This window comes from Artemia sp. Qi Xiang Cuo, chromosome 20 (assembly GCF_049724085.1).
Source record: "Artemia sp. Qi Xiang Cuo chromosome 20, ASM4972408v1, whole genome shotgun sequence".
In the NCBI taxonomy this organism is placed as follows: Eukaryota; Metazoa; Arthropoda; class Branchiopoda; order Anostraca; family Artemiidae; genus Artemia; species Artemia sp. Qi Xiang Cuo.
The window spans coordinates 14,169,884-14,183,587 of NC_142813.1; the positions used below are offsets into that span (position 1 = coordinate 14,169,884).

Genomic DNA, 13,704 nt, shown 5'->3' on the forward strand with positions numbered 1-13,704 from the left:
ATATATATATATATATATATATATATATGTAAGTGTGTATGTATGAGCTTACGTATGTATGCACCACGTGCATCCTGCTAGATTTATTTAAAAACCAATTTTACATCCATGAGTATCTCCCCTTCCCTTTCCCGGTGACAATAATAATTATGCCTATAAGCTTATTAACGTAAAACTGCAGTCACTGAAAACCACCGTCACTGTTTTAATGTTTTGATTCTGGACGCTGGAGGTTTCTGAGATACATCAACAAGAACAAAATTTGAAAAAGAGAGACCAGACAATCTCTTTGTTTTAGGAGCTTCTTTTCAGAAGCCTCTTCTAGAACATGGCAACAGTAATATAAATAATAGATTCATAAAAAAAAAAGTGAAACGGAAGGAAAATCAATGCTGAAATCTAACATTACTTTACCATTAATTGCAAGGGCGCACAGAGCTAAAACTTCAAAAGAGGGTTCGAAGATTTCTGTGGGGAAAGGTGTTTAAAAAATGTCCAACCCAAATATTGGGTTTTCTGGTTTCGATAGTGAATTTTCTCTGCTTGTTTTGCTTTGGTATGAAAGTGTTTTCGCCTTGAACGAGATTTTGAACGCCTTGAACGCCTTCATACTGAGATTTTTTGTCTTTAGTGTATTTCGGTTTTGGACAACCTAATCACCAGGATATCAAATAAAACCTTAACTACTCAAAAATCGGCTTTTACACTTAATGTTCTTGAATGTGTCTTGATATCTGCCGGCTTAACAAATTGTCTCTCCTAACAAATTCCCACTTACCTCCCTCTCTACAAATAATAAGAAAAAAGGATACATTCTCAATCCTCCTGTTTTCGTGCCAATTGCCAGGAGTTTCTGAATCGGGTCATAAGCCATAGCTGTCGGTTGATGTGGAAATCCAAGACGAATAGTCTGAAAAAAAAATAAAGGATTTTAAGCTGAAGAATTGAAGAAGAATACTATTGTCACGCAAATATTAAATAAGTGGCTTCCTGTGGAAAAGAACATAGTAACAGAATATCGAATGTACACATAATGAATTCCGACATTTCAATGTTGGCATTCATGAAATTCTAGGCATAAAATGAATGTATAAAATACGAGATAAAATTAACAGCCTTAATCTGCCCTATTAGTAAATATGTACTCAAGCAGGCAGCCACGTCAGCAGAGGGGGGGGGGGGTATTTGTGCCCAGGTACCCACACGAAATCTTGATATTTTTGCATAGTTTTTTTTTTTTATAAAAAGCAGATGCCATTCCCCTTTTTGTTATTTTTCAGCTGTTTACCCCTCCCCTCCCCTTCTTCATTAAATTGTGTACATGCCTACAAGCAGTGTCTTCTACAATTGCATTCTTGCCCTATAAATAATCTGTCAAAGACGAACCCACTTATGAGCACTCCTATTCTATCCTATGTTGTTTAAACATTCTGCTTTGACCACCTGCCAAGAAATCCCAATGGCTCTAACTCAATTTTATGAACTCGTCCCGCTCTAATATAAGGCAAAAATCTGGTCGTAGCTATCGGTGAAGGGTAAAAAAAAGTAAAAAAATACAGCAATGCCTTTACAGTCCCTACCGGCGATGCTGATCTCAGTTTCATCGCCATTCACCCAGGAAGTGCAATGGGGGGTTGGGGTCAGCCGTCCTGTGCTTTCACAAACCCTGTTTATCTTACCCAGATCTCTCGAGGTGCCTATTTGGAGCTGGGTCGACTCTGGCTGACCTTAGACTCACGCCACTGACCCCCACTGAAAAAAAATCCAGCGGAATCAGGACTCGGGCTCTTGTACTCACGGGCAAAAGATGTCAAGTCTAACTACTTACAGCTCGGCTAGGACGAATCTTCAAACCATTTTTTGAAAGCAAATCGAAAATGTAGTTAAATAAATTCTCTATATTCTAAGGTAATACGAAAACACTAATGAATTCTAAAATCCTTTTCAGCAGACAATTTCAATTTCTATAATTAGCAGAAATAAATCATAATTTTATTGATGTGATTTAATCACTTGTTTAGGTGACTCCACCATAGAAGCATGTGTCACATGGAGGATCCTTAGGAGGGAGGGATATCACAGCAAAGTCCTAAGGGGGGGGGTGTTCATAATCGGAAAGTGTAATTTCATGCAACTATTTTTGAGGTTTTAAGTGAGGGAGGGGTACTAGCCAACTACTAAATACCAAATATTTAATTAAGATATACATGTATAGTAGTTTGTCTCATTGAGATTAAGCTAATTATCTCTGAATGAAGAAAGAGAAACCGGTTTCACTCAGATCAAGTACTACAGTGTGGTCAGGGTGACAGACAAGTACCAAGGAGGGTTTTTCTTGATCAATATAAAGGGACATATTTCGTACCATCCAGTGTGCAGGTATTTATAGGCCTACGTAGGAACATAAATACCAGCAAATGATCTTTCCATTTTCTCCATCGTTTGTGTTATGGATTTGACCACATTGGGCTATGAAAGATTCATAGCCCACATTTGACCACATTGGGCTATGGAGTAATTTTTAACTACCGCCTAAGAGTTTATGCTACAAAGCCTTGTATACTTTTGTAAGCTTACTCACAAGCAAGGGAATCGAATAGGGTATCGTAATTTCATTCTTTGATAGGAAAATTATCTGATGAGACTATAGGAAAAACAATTTTTCTACCTTATCGTTTTTCTGCACAGAATCTGATTTAATTGTCAGAACCGTTCAAATGGTCTAGAATAGATAGAAGAGAAACATTTTTTGTTACCACGAATTTGTATTCTGCAGGTCATAGCCTACAATGTAATTTTGAAGCTCTTCAAATAAAAAAAAGAATAACCGCTTTTCTTAGACATTCTGTCTGGAAAATAATTATTTCTTAGAAAAATTCTGGCAAAACTTTGTTATATAAAAGGGATTCCCAGAAGGGTGCTATATCAACATTGATTAGTGAGCAAAGAATATATGGGGAAAACAATTAGTCTCTTTTGTTTTTGCAGTTAGGCTTTTTATTCATTTTTTTATTTAATTTAAAATGGGAGCAACGTCTAAATTAGAGTAAGATTTCTGAGCCTGGGGCAAACACATAGTTATTCTCCTGGCTCATCTTCTACCCAAACAGACCCAAATGAGACACGTTTGCTCTCCTGGGGCGCACTGTCTTTATTATAATAGTTTTCTTCTATCGTTCATCTGTTCTTTGTCAATCGTCACCACATAATTTTCTCCCAATCAATTATACAGAATTACTGCCCCTCCTGCAACAAGGTACATTTTAGAGACTTCATTTAAGCTTCATGGAGGCAGCCTCAGTTGCATATCGGTTATGCGTAATTGTATTACAATTAATTCTGACTGTAAATCTTTTTTAATCTTAGTCAGTGGCATCGTTTGGGGAGGGGGCAAGGGGGCAGTTGCCCCACCCGCAAGAATTTGGAGGAAAAGGTTATTATATAGCCCATGCCCTTTGAATCTCCGGGTTTGGACCCAACTCCCCCCCCAATACAAATGCTGGAGCTACGCCCTTGGTTTTGGTTCAGTTTAATTAGTTTTCACAAATTTAATATTGTTATTATCTGTTTACACAATTTTATTATGCATTATTATTAGTATTTATTATATTTTATCTATTATTCATATACGTTGATTATATATTATATAACATTATTTTTAGCATAACATTTATTAATAATATCTAAATATTCAGTATTTAAAAATTCATTATGTTATTTTTTATCTAATTATTTATTAGTTTATTAATTTGTTAGTTAAATTGGTTTAATTTTTAAGCTTAATTTCAACGATTTTCAAAACGAAAAAATTAGCGTTACGTTGAAAGCTCAAAATTTTTGTAGTTTTACTCCTATTATGTAAATTTACTAAAACCTAAGCAAAACGTATTTACTTCAAATTTAGTACAATAGCTAAAATGTAGTAAATTTACCAAAAGTATGCTCAGTAGCATTCAAATAATTTAGAAAAAATATCACATAAAATTACAAATTTCCGAAGTTTTTTTTTATTTTTGTAAGGAAAATCAAGTAGAATCAATCATTTTTGTGGCAACATTACTAATTTTCATAATAAAATTACTCAAACATATTTTAAAATTAGTAATTTCCGTTGCAAAGCTACTAATTACACGACCTCAAAAGGTATCAACCTGAATGTATATTATCAGGCAAAGCGGCTAGGGCACAATGACACATTGAATTACGTTTTTTTTCTCTAGTTGAAGGCGCAATTTTCTTTGAAGAAGTACAGTATTAAGTTTTTGCTACGAAAAATATCTGAAATTCACTCCCCACCAAAAATGGTCACACGAGTCCCTCCCCTATAACTCTCTGCAAACATCAAGACTTTTATATTTCAATCTGGAGTTCGAACTTCGAAGTCGGTTTCACAATATTACTTTTCAACCGGGATGGTAACTCGACCCCTAGGGAGCAGTATGAACACTGCTCCAATTCACAGAAGAAAAACTGGACGGATAGCCTATAGTTGATTTAAATTTCGCTTCCAAGTGAATTTTTTGTCACTAGAATTCACCTCCCTTTTATCGAGAATATATTCGGTTTCATGGAGTTATTACAAGCTGAAATTTCAAATTTCTTTTGCAATAGTCTAGTAAAGTTCAATTAGGAAAGTTCAATTCAGTAAATTTTAATTGGTGAAATTGCTTGTCGCAAATGGCATACAAAGGTAAAATAGATATTTCTTTTTTGGGCAACCAGAAACAATGCTTAAGCCTTGTTATAGTAAAGAGAAATGTGCTTTCCAAGCATTATTTTTTCCCGGCCAGGATCAGGTCCTAATCCCTAAAAAGCATAACAATGACATAAGCAGTTATTTTCCGGCAATCTTCGACAAGATCCGGTAAGCTTGTTTGGTAAATGTTATAATGACAAGGATTAACCTCCCCCCTCCCCTACGTCGGACTAAGTAGACTAGGACACTTACTTTTACTTCCAACCAAGGTGGGTCTAGTTCTGAAGACCTGTTCTGGTGCATATCTTGATTACAATAATTTAAGGACCCCCTATTCCCCACTCAAGTCAAATTTGAACCGTCTCCCAAAAGGCACAACTTGGACACTTACTATTGCTGTTATTATTATTATTTTTTGGACGGACCCACCAAACTGATTCAAGGCCCAGGACAAAAAGGCTAAACGACCCCCCCCCTAAAAAAGCAACTTAATTAGTGGTAGCGGACTAAATCATCTCTACTATATTTCGCCAGCTGTCGGACATTATCTTCCCTAACTATATCCTCCAGCTTAACTACCAGTCTATGAAATAAACTCTGACACTTGTTCCTACTTTCGACCACGTTTGGCTGAGATCTGATAACCCCTCTTGATGGATATCCTAATGAAAAGAGCTTAGGGGCTTCTCCTCCTTCTCTTACCTTAAACACGTCACAGTGGGTCCTGATATACAATAGATATGATCAGAACACATCAATTTTCGCTTAGATCCAGCATTTCCTTCTAAGGATGTACGCAGGAATTTCTACATGAAGGGGGGAGGAAAATACGAGTCGTAAAAACAGTTTATTTAATAATTTGAAAAAAATGCCAAGAGATTTGGGAAAAATTAGGATTTCAAGGCAATTTGGGACCAGACCACCCCCCCCCCCTGTGCATGTTTCATTCTATTAAATGTATGGATAACCTGAATTTAGCGACCTCTCCTTAATGTAAGTTGAATCAAGCACAAAGGTTGAGATCTTATAGTTTTTTCGACTAAAGTCTTGAAAGACGAAAGTTCAGATTACTCTTTCCCAACCCCAACCCCAAGGGTCGTCTTTAATCTAGATACCCAAAAGGCATGACTAAGACTCTGGTTCTTTCTTCCCACCAAATTAGGCTGAAATACAACCACCTTTTCTCGTAGATGTCCCGATGACATTCATTTAAGGACCCCTAACCTACACAAAGAACGGAAAATATTCAGAAACTCAAAAGGCCTGACTGGGACAATTGATCTTACTTCCACAAAGTTTGACCGAAATCTAAAGAGGTCAAGCCTGGCATGGGCCACAAAAACCACAAGTAGGACAAATGGTCTTACTTTCCACCCAGTTTGACTGAGATCCGACTGTCACTTCTAGATACCCCAAAGACTGTGGAGTACCCACCCATTCCCTTTTTCCTAACAAAAAAAATAAGTTTAGGTCCTGTTCCCCAAAAGGCATAGATAGGACACAAGCCCTACTCCTCACCGACCGACAATCCAGATCCGACAATCCTGTCAGATAAATATCCTGATGGTAGGAGTTTAAAGATTTGGAATTCTATATTGACTTTTCCACGAATTATTTCCTGGAAATCTAGAACACACACATTTTTTTAACTTAAATCTTGGAGAGAGAAATCCATGACTTGCAAAAATCCAACACCGCCTGATCCCTAAGAAGTTTACTCTCGAATCTAATGCCTTTTCATTTTACTCCTTGTTTATGCTATTCGGTGGGCTACAAGAACATGATTTCCTTTTTCCTGTTAAATTCGGTGGGCTACAAGAACATGATTTCCTTTTTCCTGTTAAATTCGGTGGGCTACAAGAACATGATTTCCTTTTTCCTGTTAAATTGCTGGAAATTTTACAAACTGGAGAGTAAATTTAGTTTTCTGTTTCAGGATCCTCATGCCGGGGAAAAAAACAAGCTGCACGGTGCTGATAATGCCAAAAAAAAAACTTAAAACTAAAAAAAATGGCTGCTAATGTAATAGCGTTGCTCTACAACACAATTAGAAAAGTATAAATAGAAGAGCATAATTCAATTAAAGAGCAAGCACAGTTTAGCAACCCACCATCCAGCATTCCCTGCAAAGTAGTATTGTTTTGGAAAAGAATTTTAAGGAATTCAGAGATTAAGTTTTTAACTAAACTTTTTATATATTGTGGAGATCGTTCAAACCCAGGCATACTCCGCTCCTGGGTAACACTACTGCCTGTCTGACGTTCTAGCTAGAAACAATACGATAGATTAGTACGTCTAGACCTAATTTTTCTTAGCTGATATTTTATCTGAACTGGTCAACGACTCAAACTTTTCCGACTCCTGTCATATTTTCTTAACGAAAATATTGATCAAGCTGTCTTTTTCTCTGTGTCAAGAACCTCTTTTTCTCTGTGTCAAGAACCTCTTTCCCTGTGTAAGTTTCAAGAATTTTTCCTTTTTAGTTTCAAAAATCGTCATTGTCACACCTCGAGGTTATATCTGACGTTTTCAGATAATTACAAGAAAATCGCTTCCTAAGCTGTTCTCAAAGGGAGGATCAGTAAGGCAATCTAGGATTTAAGTATGATTAAAAACATATTGCCCAGCTGAAGCACAGCAACAAAAAATAAAAATACCCCATAAAGCGTCTGATTTTGATATGTCATACTAGCGACTCCAGTATGCCTGAGAACCTCACAAATGAAATTCTAAACTCCAGATCCCTAAATAACATAAATTTAATATTACCCGAACAATTTTTTTCTGACAGTGAGTGTACATCATTTTGTTTATTTCTCACAGGAACGATTACATAGAATCGGTGCTGTGACATCGAATCGGTGCCGATAAAAAAAAAATTGATTGAACCTTTCCTTAACTCTCTACGGCTGCTGTTTCAAAACGGGAGACTCAGCGATACAAAATCTACACCAAGGGAGGATAAAAATTCTCCAGAATCATTGATGACGAATAAGGTGTCGAATTGACGTTTTAGTGCTTTTTTTTTTTATTTTACAGGGACAGGTAGCAAGCCAGTCACCCAGAATCGACCCTCAGCTTTATATTGCCAAGCAGAGCATTAATCTATTGTACCCGCACTGGGTTACACCAGGGGCTTGGGCGCCCTTTTGGGGGGGCAGGGGGGCTCTTGCCCCCCCCTGGCTGAATGATGCTGCCTTATTTTATATTTTTGTTCTGAGATTTCTATTATATAGCATTAAAAGTAGCAATTAGACGAAGTTTGCCCCCCCCCCTGGAATTCAGCTTATGGGCGCCCATGACCAGGGGGGAATCCTTTTGAAATTGTGCACTAAATTACGTAACCCATTGTGCAACTGCTAAGATCTAGCCTACTGTTTCCGAATTCAGAAAACACTTTCTCTAAAGAACGCAAGTTTTACAGAAAATAGCAACTTTTTGGTAAGGAGGAAAGTTTTACTACTTCAAAATCTGTTTGAAGCATCAAAGTTACTGTCAAATGTACACAACTTACAAGTATGTTAATAAATTTGATTTATTTTTTTTGTACTGATTTTTTTTTTTCCTCTATCAGAAACGGTCTACAATCACTATTACCACTATTAACAACTCACTGCAGCACCAAGTCGCCTGAAGCCGACGTAACTACCCACGCCCTTCTTCCATCCCAATCTATTTAAACCCCCCAAAGAAGTTGCAATTCCCTTAAATCTTGCATTACGACCTCCAAACACTCAATTTGGGGAGAACCTACTAATACATCCTCTAAGCAATTTCGTGCTTGGATTATGCTTGGATTATGCAGTTGGATTATGTTTAACTTCTAACCGTAAATTTTATGATATATCACAGTTACAGTGACGATTTTAGGGATATTATTTTATATAAAAAAAAAAATTGACAGTAGCTCCGAACAACAACCTTCTTTTTTATCTGTTTTAGCTTTTTTTATGCTGGATTTGCAAAGGTGCAAAGGCATCAAAATAGTAGAAAATACTAGGGAAAAAATTACCGAATTTATGATGAGAATTTTTCAACCAAGTTCTCACAATTTCAATTTCCCGCCCCTGTAGCACAGGTGTGATGATAAAACCCAGAAATCATGAATCGCTCAAAAGAATTCACTTTTATATTGAAAGGTTCGAATAAAGGGTAGCTCGGGCAGGGCTCATAACTATACGAAACAGGTTCGGAACCGCTTCAGAAAGTATTTAGAAAAAGACTTGATTTAGGACCTTTTAACTCTTGTTATTTCATAAGGCCGTATCCAGGTGAGGGTTCAGGTTTTGAAGCCCCCCCCCCCCCGATTTTAGGGCCAACTCGTAAAAACGTAACAAACATACATATAAACAAACTTCCGATGCGTTAAAAAATCTGTATACCCCCCAAGAAAAAGAATAGCCCCTCCCCCCATCGAAAATCCTGGATGCACCCTTGCTGTGGCATATTTTCTCCTGGTTGAATTGTAAATTCATCGGGAGTAAACACGGTTTCGTTAAAAGTATTGACATTGATCATAGTTCTGAATTACTAACGAAAGAAAATAATTTGCAATTTTATTCATAAATAGGCGAGGCCCATATTTAGAAGAACAGGTTTAGCTAGTATAGGACACAACAGCAATCTCAATGTCAACAAATTACGTTATCAACGCCTTTTAACATGCAAGAAATGTAACAGGCTATATGACTGAATGATGAATTTGGAAACCAAGCAGATGGTAAGACAATCATCATTGTACACTTAAACAGTGACGGATCCAGGGGCGAGGGGCGCCCCCCCCCTCTAACGTAGTCTAAAGTAGTGTAATTTACTTAATCAACGCAAGTTTGCCTTAATTAAACTTGCTCCTAAAGCAAGTTTATCGGATCAACCTATTTTGCACCCCCCCCCCCTAAAAAAATCCTGGATTCGCCCTGCATTTAAATGCATTACACTTAAGACAAGGGTGGGTAGAAAGAAAAAGCGTTTTCTCCCTCCCCTAGAAAAGTCCATAAAAGAAGTCTGAGGCCGATTTTTGACAGACGATGGTAAGTTTGCCCCCTCTAGGCTGATTCCCTAGCTACGTCTAATTTATGCATTTAGAATATTTTGAAACACACCAATATAGTTACTACTCATGGGTGCTCATAATGGGAGGGTGCACAAATGGAACCTACTCTTCTGGAAGAGCAAAAATGTGCAAAAAGTACAAAATTCTATAATTTTCGGAGATATTAAACTCTCCTGACAAAAAAGACAGCTTATGTGAACAGTGCTCCCTCCCCCTAGGAATTCTTATGCTGGATTACTCTCATCCCTACAAGAATAGCTACGCTTTAAATATGCTAAAACTCTAAATGTTGGTCTATAAATACAATACGGAGCTCAAGACCCCTCCCTCCCACGCCGCGGAAAAAAAAACAACTCCAAAACAGTTTTGACTGCGCATCTATGATTTAAATGTATCATTTTGTAATCATTTTGCTTATTTGTGTCTTGAAATGTTAGCCAAAATGTTCGCCAAAGGGTTTCATTCTACCGAAGGAGAGGGGGGGGTGTAAATATTTTCCAGAATTACTTCATTTAATGTTACACAAAAAAAAACGAAACGAAGACTTAGAATTTTTAGATGTCTCAACCAGAGATCAACAGCCGGGGATGCGACAAATGGATTTCTGGGGTGATTTAGAAAGATTTCTCGGTACTTGTTAATTGAACAAAACACACCCAAGAAATGAAGTTAGGTTAATCCTAATGAAATATAACCTTTAGTTTATATAATAATGTAATTTGGGCAATATATTTGTGAATTAGGGGCGGGGAGGTGGGGATAAAGTATTTAGATAGTGCTACAAACCTAATAAAACATAACCTACCACCCGTCCCCCAATATGCAAATATTTAGCCCAAATTATACAAGCCCGATGCATTTTACGACCCATCACTTGTCTTTGTGGCTATTAAACCGGTTTCCTGAGATCTAACCTAGGTGTAATTCTTGAGTGTTTCGTTTAATTAACAAGTACCGATTTTTCAATAATTTCGTAATACAATAACTTATATGAAGCAGTATTTAATCAAACATTACATTATTTATTTTTTTTTCTTTTGTTATAAAGGGTATGAATTTATGGAATAATTTGGATAATGATATGAAGAAACTAGAAAATTTTAGTGGTTTTAAAGCAAAATTGTAAGAAAAATTATTAATTAAGTATGAATTCTAGTTTTGTTTGTTTTGGAGGTGACTTGCTTTAATTTAAATTAAGTTGTAATTGCTTGTTGGTTTGTGAGTGCGACCCCACAAGATGAATATGGTATGTTGTTGCTGTCCCTGTACAATTATTATTATTCTTTATTTATTTTTTTCTTTCTTTTCTTTTCTCTCTTTTTATCTTTCTTTCTTATTATAGTGTATTTGAATGATGTTACATGTATGTATTTTTTTTTTTACCTGTTTCACCCCACGTCAACCGTTTGGTTTTAAAAATCATATTGATTTTTGTATTTAAACTTTTTGTTAATTAAATATATCACTATCACTATCAAACACATTATAGCCTATTTCCCAAACTCAATCTACCTCCCAATATATAAAAAAATCATCTAGAATCTTACCCTAAAGTGTTGTGAGGTCATGTTATGAGATTCATAGGGGGTTAAAAGGGGAAAGACTTTGACTTAATCTCCCTTTAAAAACAGAGATGGTAAATTACTGAATATTAACTTACCGTCGCCGCTTGAAATGCATCCGATCTCAAATTATCCACGATTTCTTGATCCTTCGACACAACAGAACCACCCCCACTGCCCACCGAGGATCGAAATCCATCTAGAACACCTTTCAACGTAAATTTCTTCATAACTTCCGTTGCAATATTGCCACGGTATAAATGTTTACTAAAGTTGGAAGTTTTTCGAGAAGTCAAAATACGGACAACTGGTACATCTGCTTTTGCTCGGAGACCATGCGTGCTAGGAAGCCTTTATATTTCCTTTTTTAGAAAAACCGCAGATACGAAACGCCAGCTAAAAGAGTGAATTAGATTTAGAATATGAAATTATGAATGAAAATGAACTTAACATACAATGGTCGTTCAAAAAAGAAAAAAAAATACATTAAGCGAAAAAAAAATGCGATTTGAATTAAAAGATTTGATAGAAAATTATTTACTTTTCGCCCAGTATTATCAAGTATTTTGCAGGCATCAAGACATGGCTAATTGTAGAAAAATGCAAAACAGATATTCCAAGTGATTGAGAAGCAAATATGGGATAAGCCCTTTTAGGATTGTGTAAAAATTATGTCATTTTATTTGTTAATAGATAAGTCTATCTATCATCCATCCATAGGTCATTCCTAGGGCAGAACTAACGTAGGTAGTCGTAGAATTAAAGGATGCAAAATTGATTGATTTTGGGTTGTCGCGTAACGGACAACTATACAAAACTATACCCACTATACAAAATTGCGCAAAATCCTAATAAATAGCGTAGAAAAAACAGAAACACAATGACAAACAAAACAACAAACAAGACAAATGAACAAAATTTTAAAATGGCTGAAAAAAGAAATACAAGGGAAAGAAGGAAACCTAAACAAAAAGATTGTGATAAGGCCCAAAGAAAAAAATCTTATGACAGCTTGTCAGATAGCTTCTCAAACAGTGTAATAATACCACAATATACACGGTATAATCGAGAGGGCTCCAACTTTAAGAAATCACTTATACTTGCTGACACATGCCAAGCGTGGCGGAAACATGCAAGGCGTGGCAGAAACTGTGCAAAGAGTGGCAAAACTGGCTTTCTTAGATGTCGATCAAGTGGCGGAATTTGGGCGCCCCCTTGGTGGTAATAATTATCATATTACGATAATGCTGAGGTAAATAACGCAAAATTTCTGTAAAAATTTCTTTTGACATATTAAATTGGTCTTCAAGGTCCAACCCATGGTTTTCACCCTTGGAGTTGCAAACTCCAGGGCAGAGGGGGACAGAACAGACGTAACCCACAAAACAGTCACTACGATAGGATTGAGAAGGGGAGATGGGATACAACATAAAAAAAAGCTTGAAATGATTCGAATAAATATCCACTTTAAATATAGTCGAATCAGGACGAAACTCAATGGGGTAAGACCCGGCCTCCTTCGTAAAAAGGAAAGCCCTTCGTCTACAGTCACCCGTTGTGACTTGCGACTACTTTGAGCGATTTTTCCTCTGGCAGATTTCTTTTCTGGTATGACTCAATCCCCCCCCCCACGTGAATAATTACAGTCTTGTTACAGAATTCCAAAAAGTTAAATTTGAAGACCTTTCAAAAGAAAAATGAAAATTTTTCAAGTGAAATTTTTCGATAGCATGTCCCTCGTCCACAGTACACTTTAGATCCAATACTATAAACGATCCTTCTACAATACAATCACAGGAGTAATTCTACATGTCTTAATCCGTTTTCCACTAAATCCAATGTCCCCCTATTTGCATTGACCATGATATCTGTTGCTATTTATAATCTTTATATGATATTTATGATAATTTATATCTTGGCACTACCCCATTAGATCTAGAACTTGGCTAGAAGGACGGGCTTACAGCATTACCACAGACCATCTGCCGCCTTTTAAACATGGGTTTAACGAAGCGGAAATACCTTTCTTCTACAAGTACATTTACTCACGTTTTTCTGAGGAGCTTTCTCCTTGCGGCACCACTTGTCAAGGTGACAGCACAAATATGTGTGCCTAGCTCTGAGTACTTAATAAGGAACCGCCTAGGAATGAGGACTTATCCTATAATAAGCAATAAATAAATAATAAATAATAATAAAATAATAAATAATATAATAAATAATTAATAATAATAAATAAGAAATATAATAAATAATAAATATAATAAATAATATACATAATAATAAATAATAATATAATAAAGAATAATAAATATTCTATAAGAAACATATACTGATTCCTTAGGGAAAAAATATGTATGTGCCTATATAAGGTGGGATACCGAAATACTTAT

General features: G+C 36.2%; 1 protein-coding gene across 1 annotated transcript; it reads right to left on the reverse strand.

The window, feature by feature from the left end:
• Positions 1–742: 742 nt before the first annotated feature.
• LOC148939896 (syntaxin-binding protein 5-like) lies at positions 743–11,661 on the reverse strand. The gene is made up of 2 exons (XM_089106025.1): positions 11,410–11,661; positions 743–910 (listed from the first exon to the last, which is right to left on the reverse strand). Exons 1-2 carry the CDS (start codon positions 11,539–11,541, stop codon positions 743–745), a joined length of 300 nt encoding a protein of 99 aa, XP_088962151.1. The 5' UTR covers positions 11,542–11,661.
• Positions 11,662–13,704: the final 2,043 nt, after the last annotated feature.

Excerpts from the sequence above, each read along its gene's own strand:
- LOC148939896 (XM_089106025.1), bottom strand. The coding sequence starts at position 11,541 with ATGAAGAAATTTACGTTGAAAGGTGTTCTAGATGGATTTCGATCCTCG. Across the intron at positions 911-11,409 it reads ATGCATTTCAAGCGGCGACG|ACTATTCGTCTTGGATTTCC; the intron begins GTAAGTTAATAT and ends TTTTTTTTTCAG.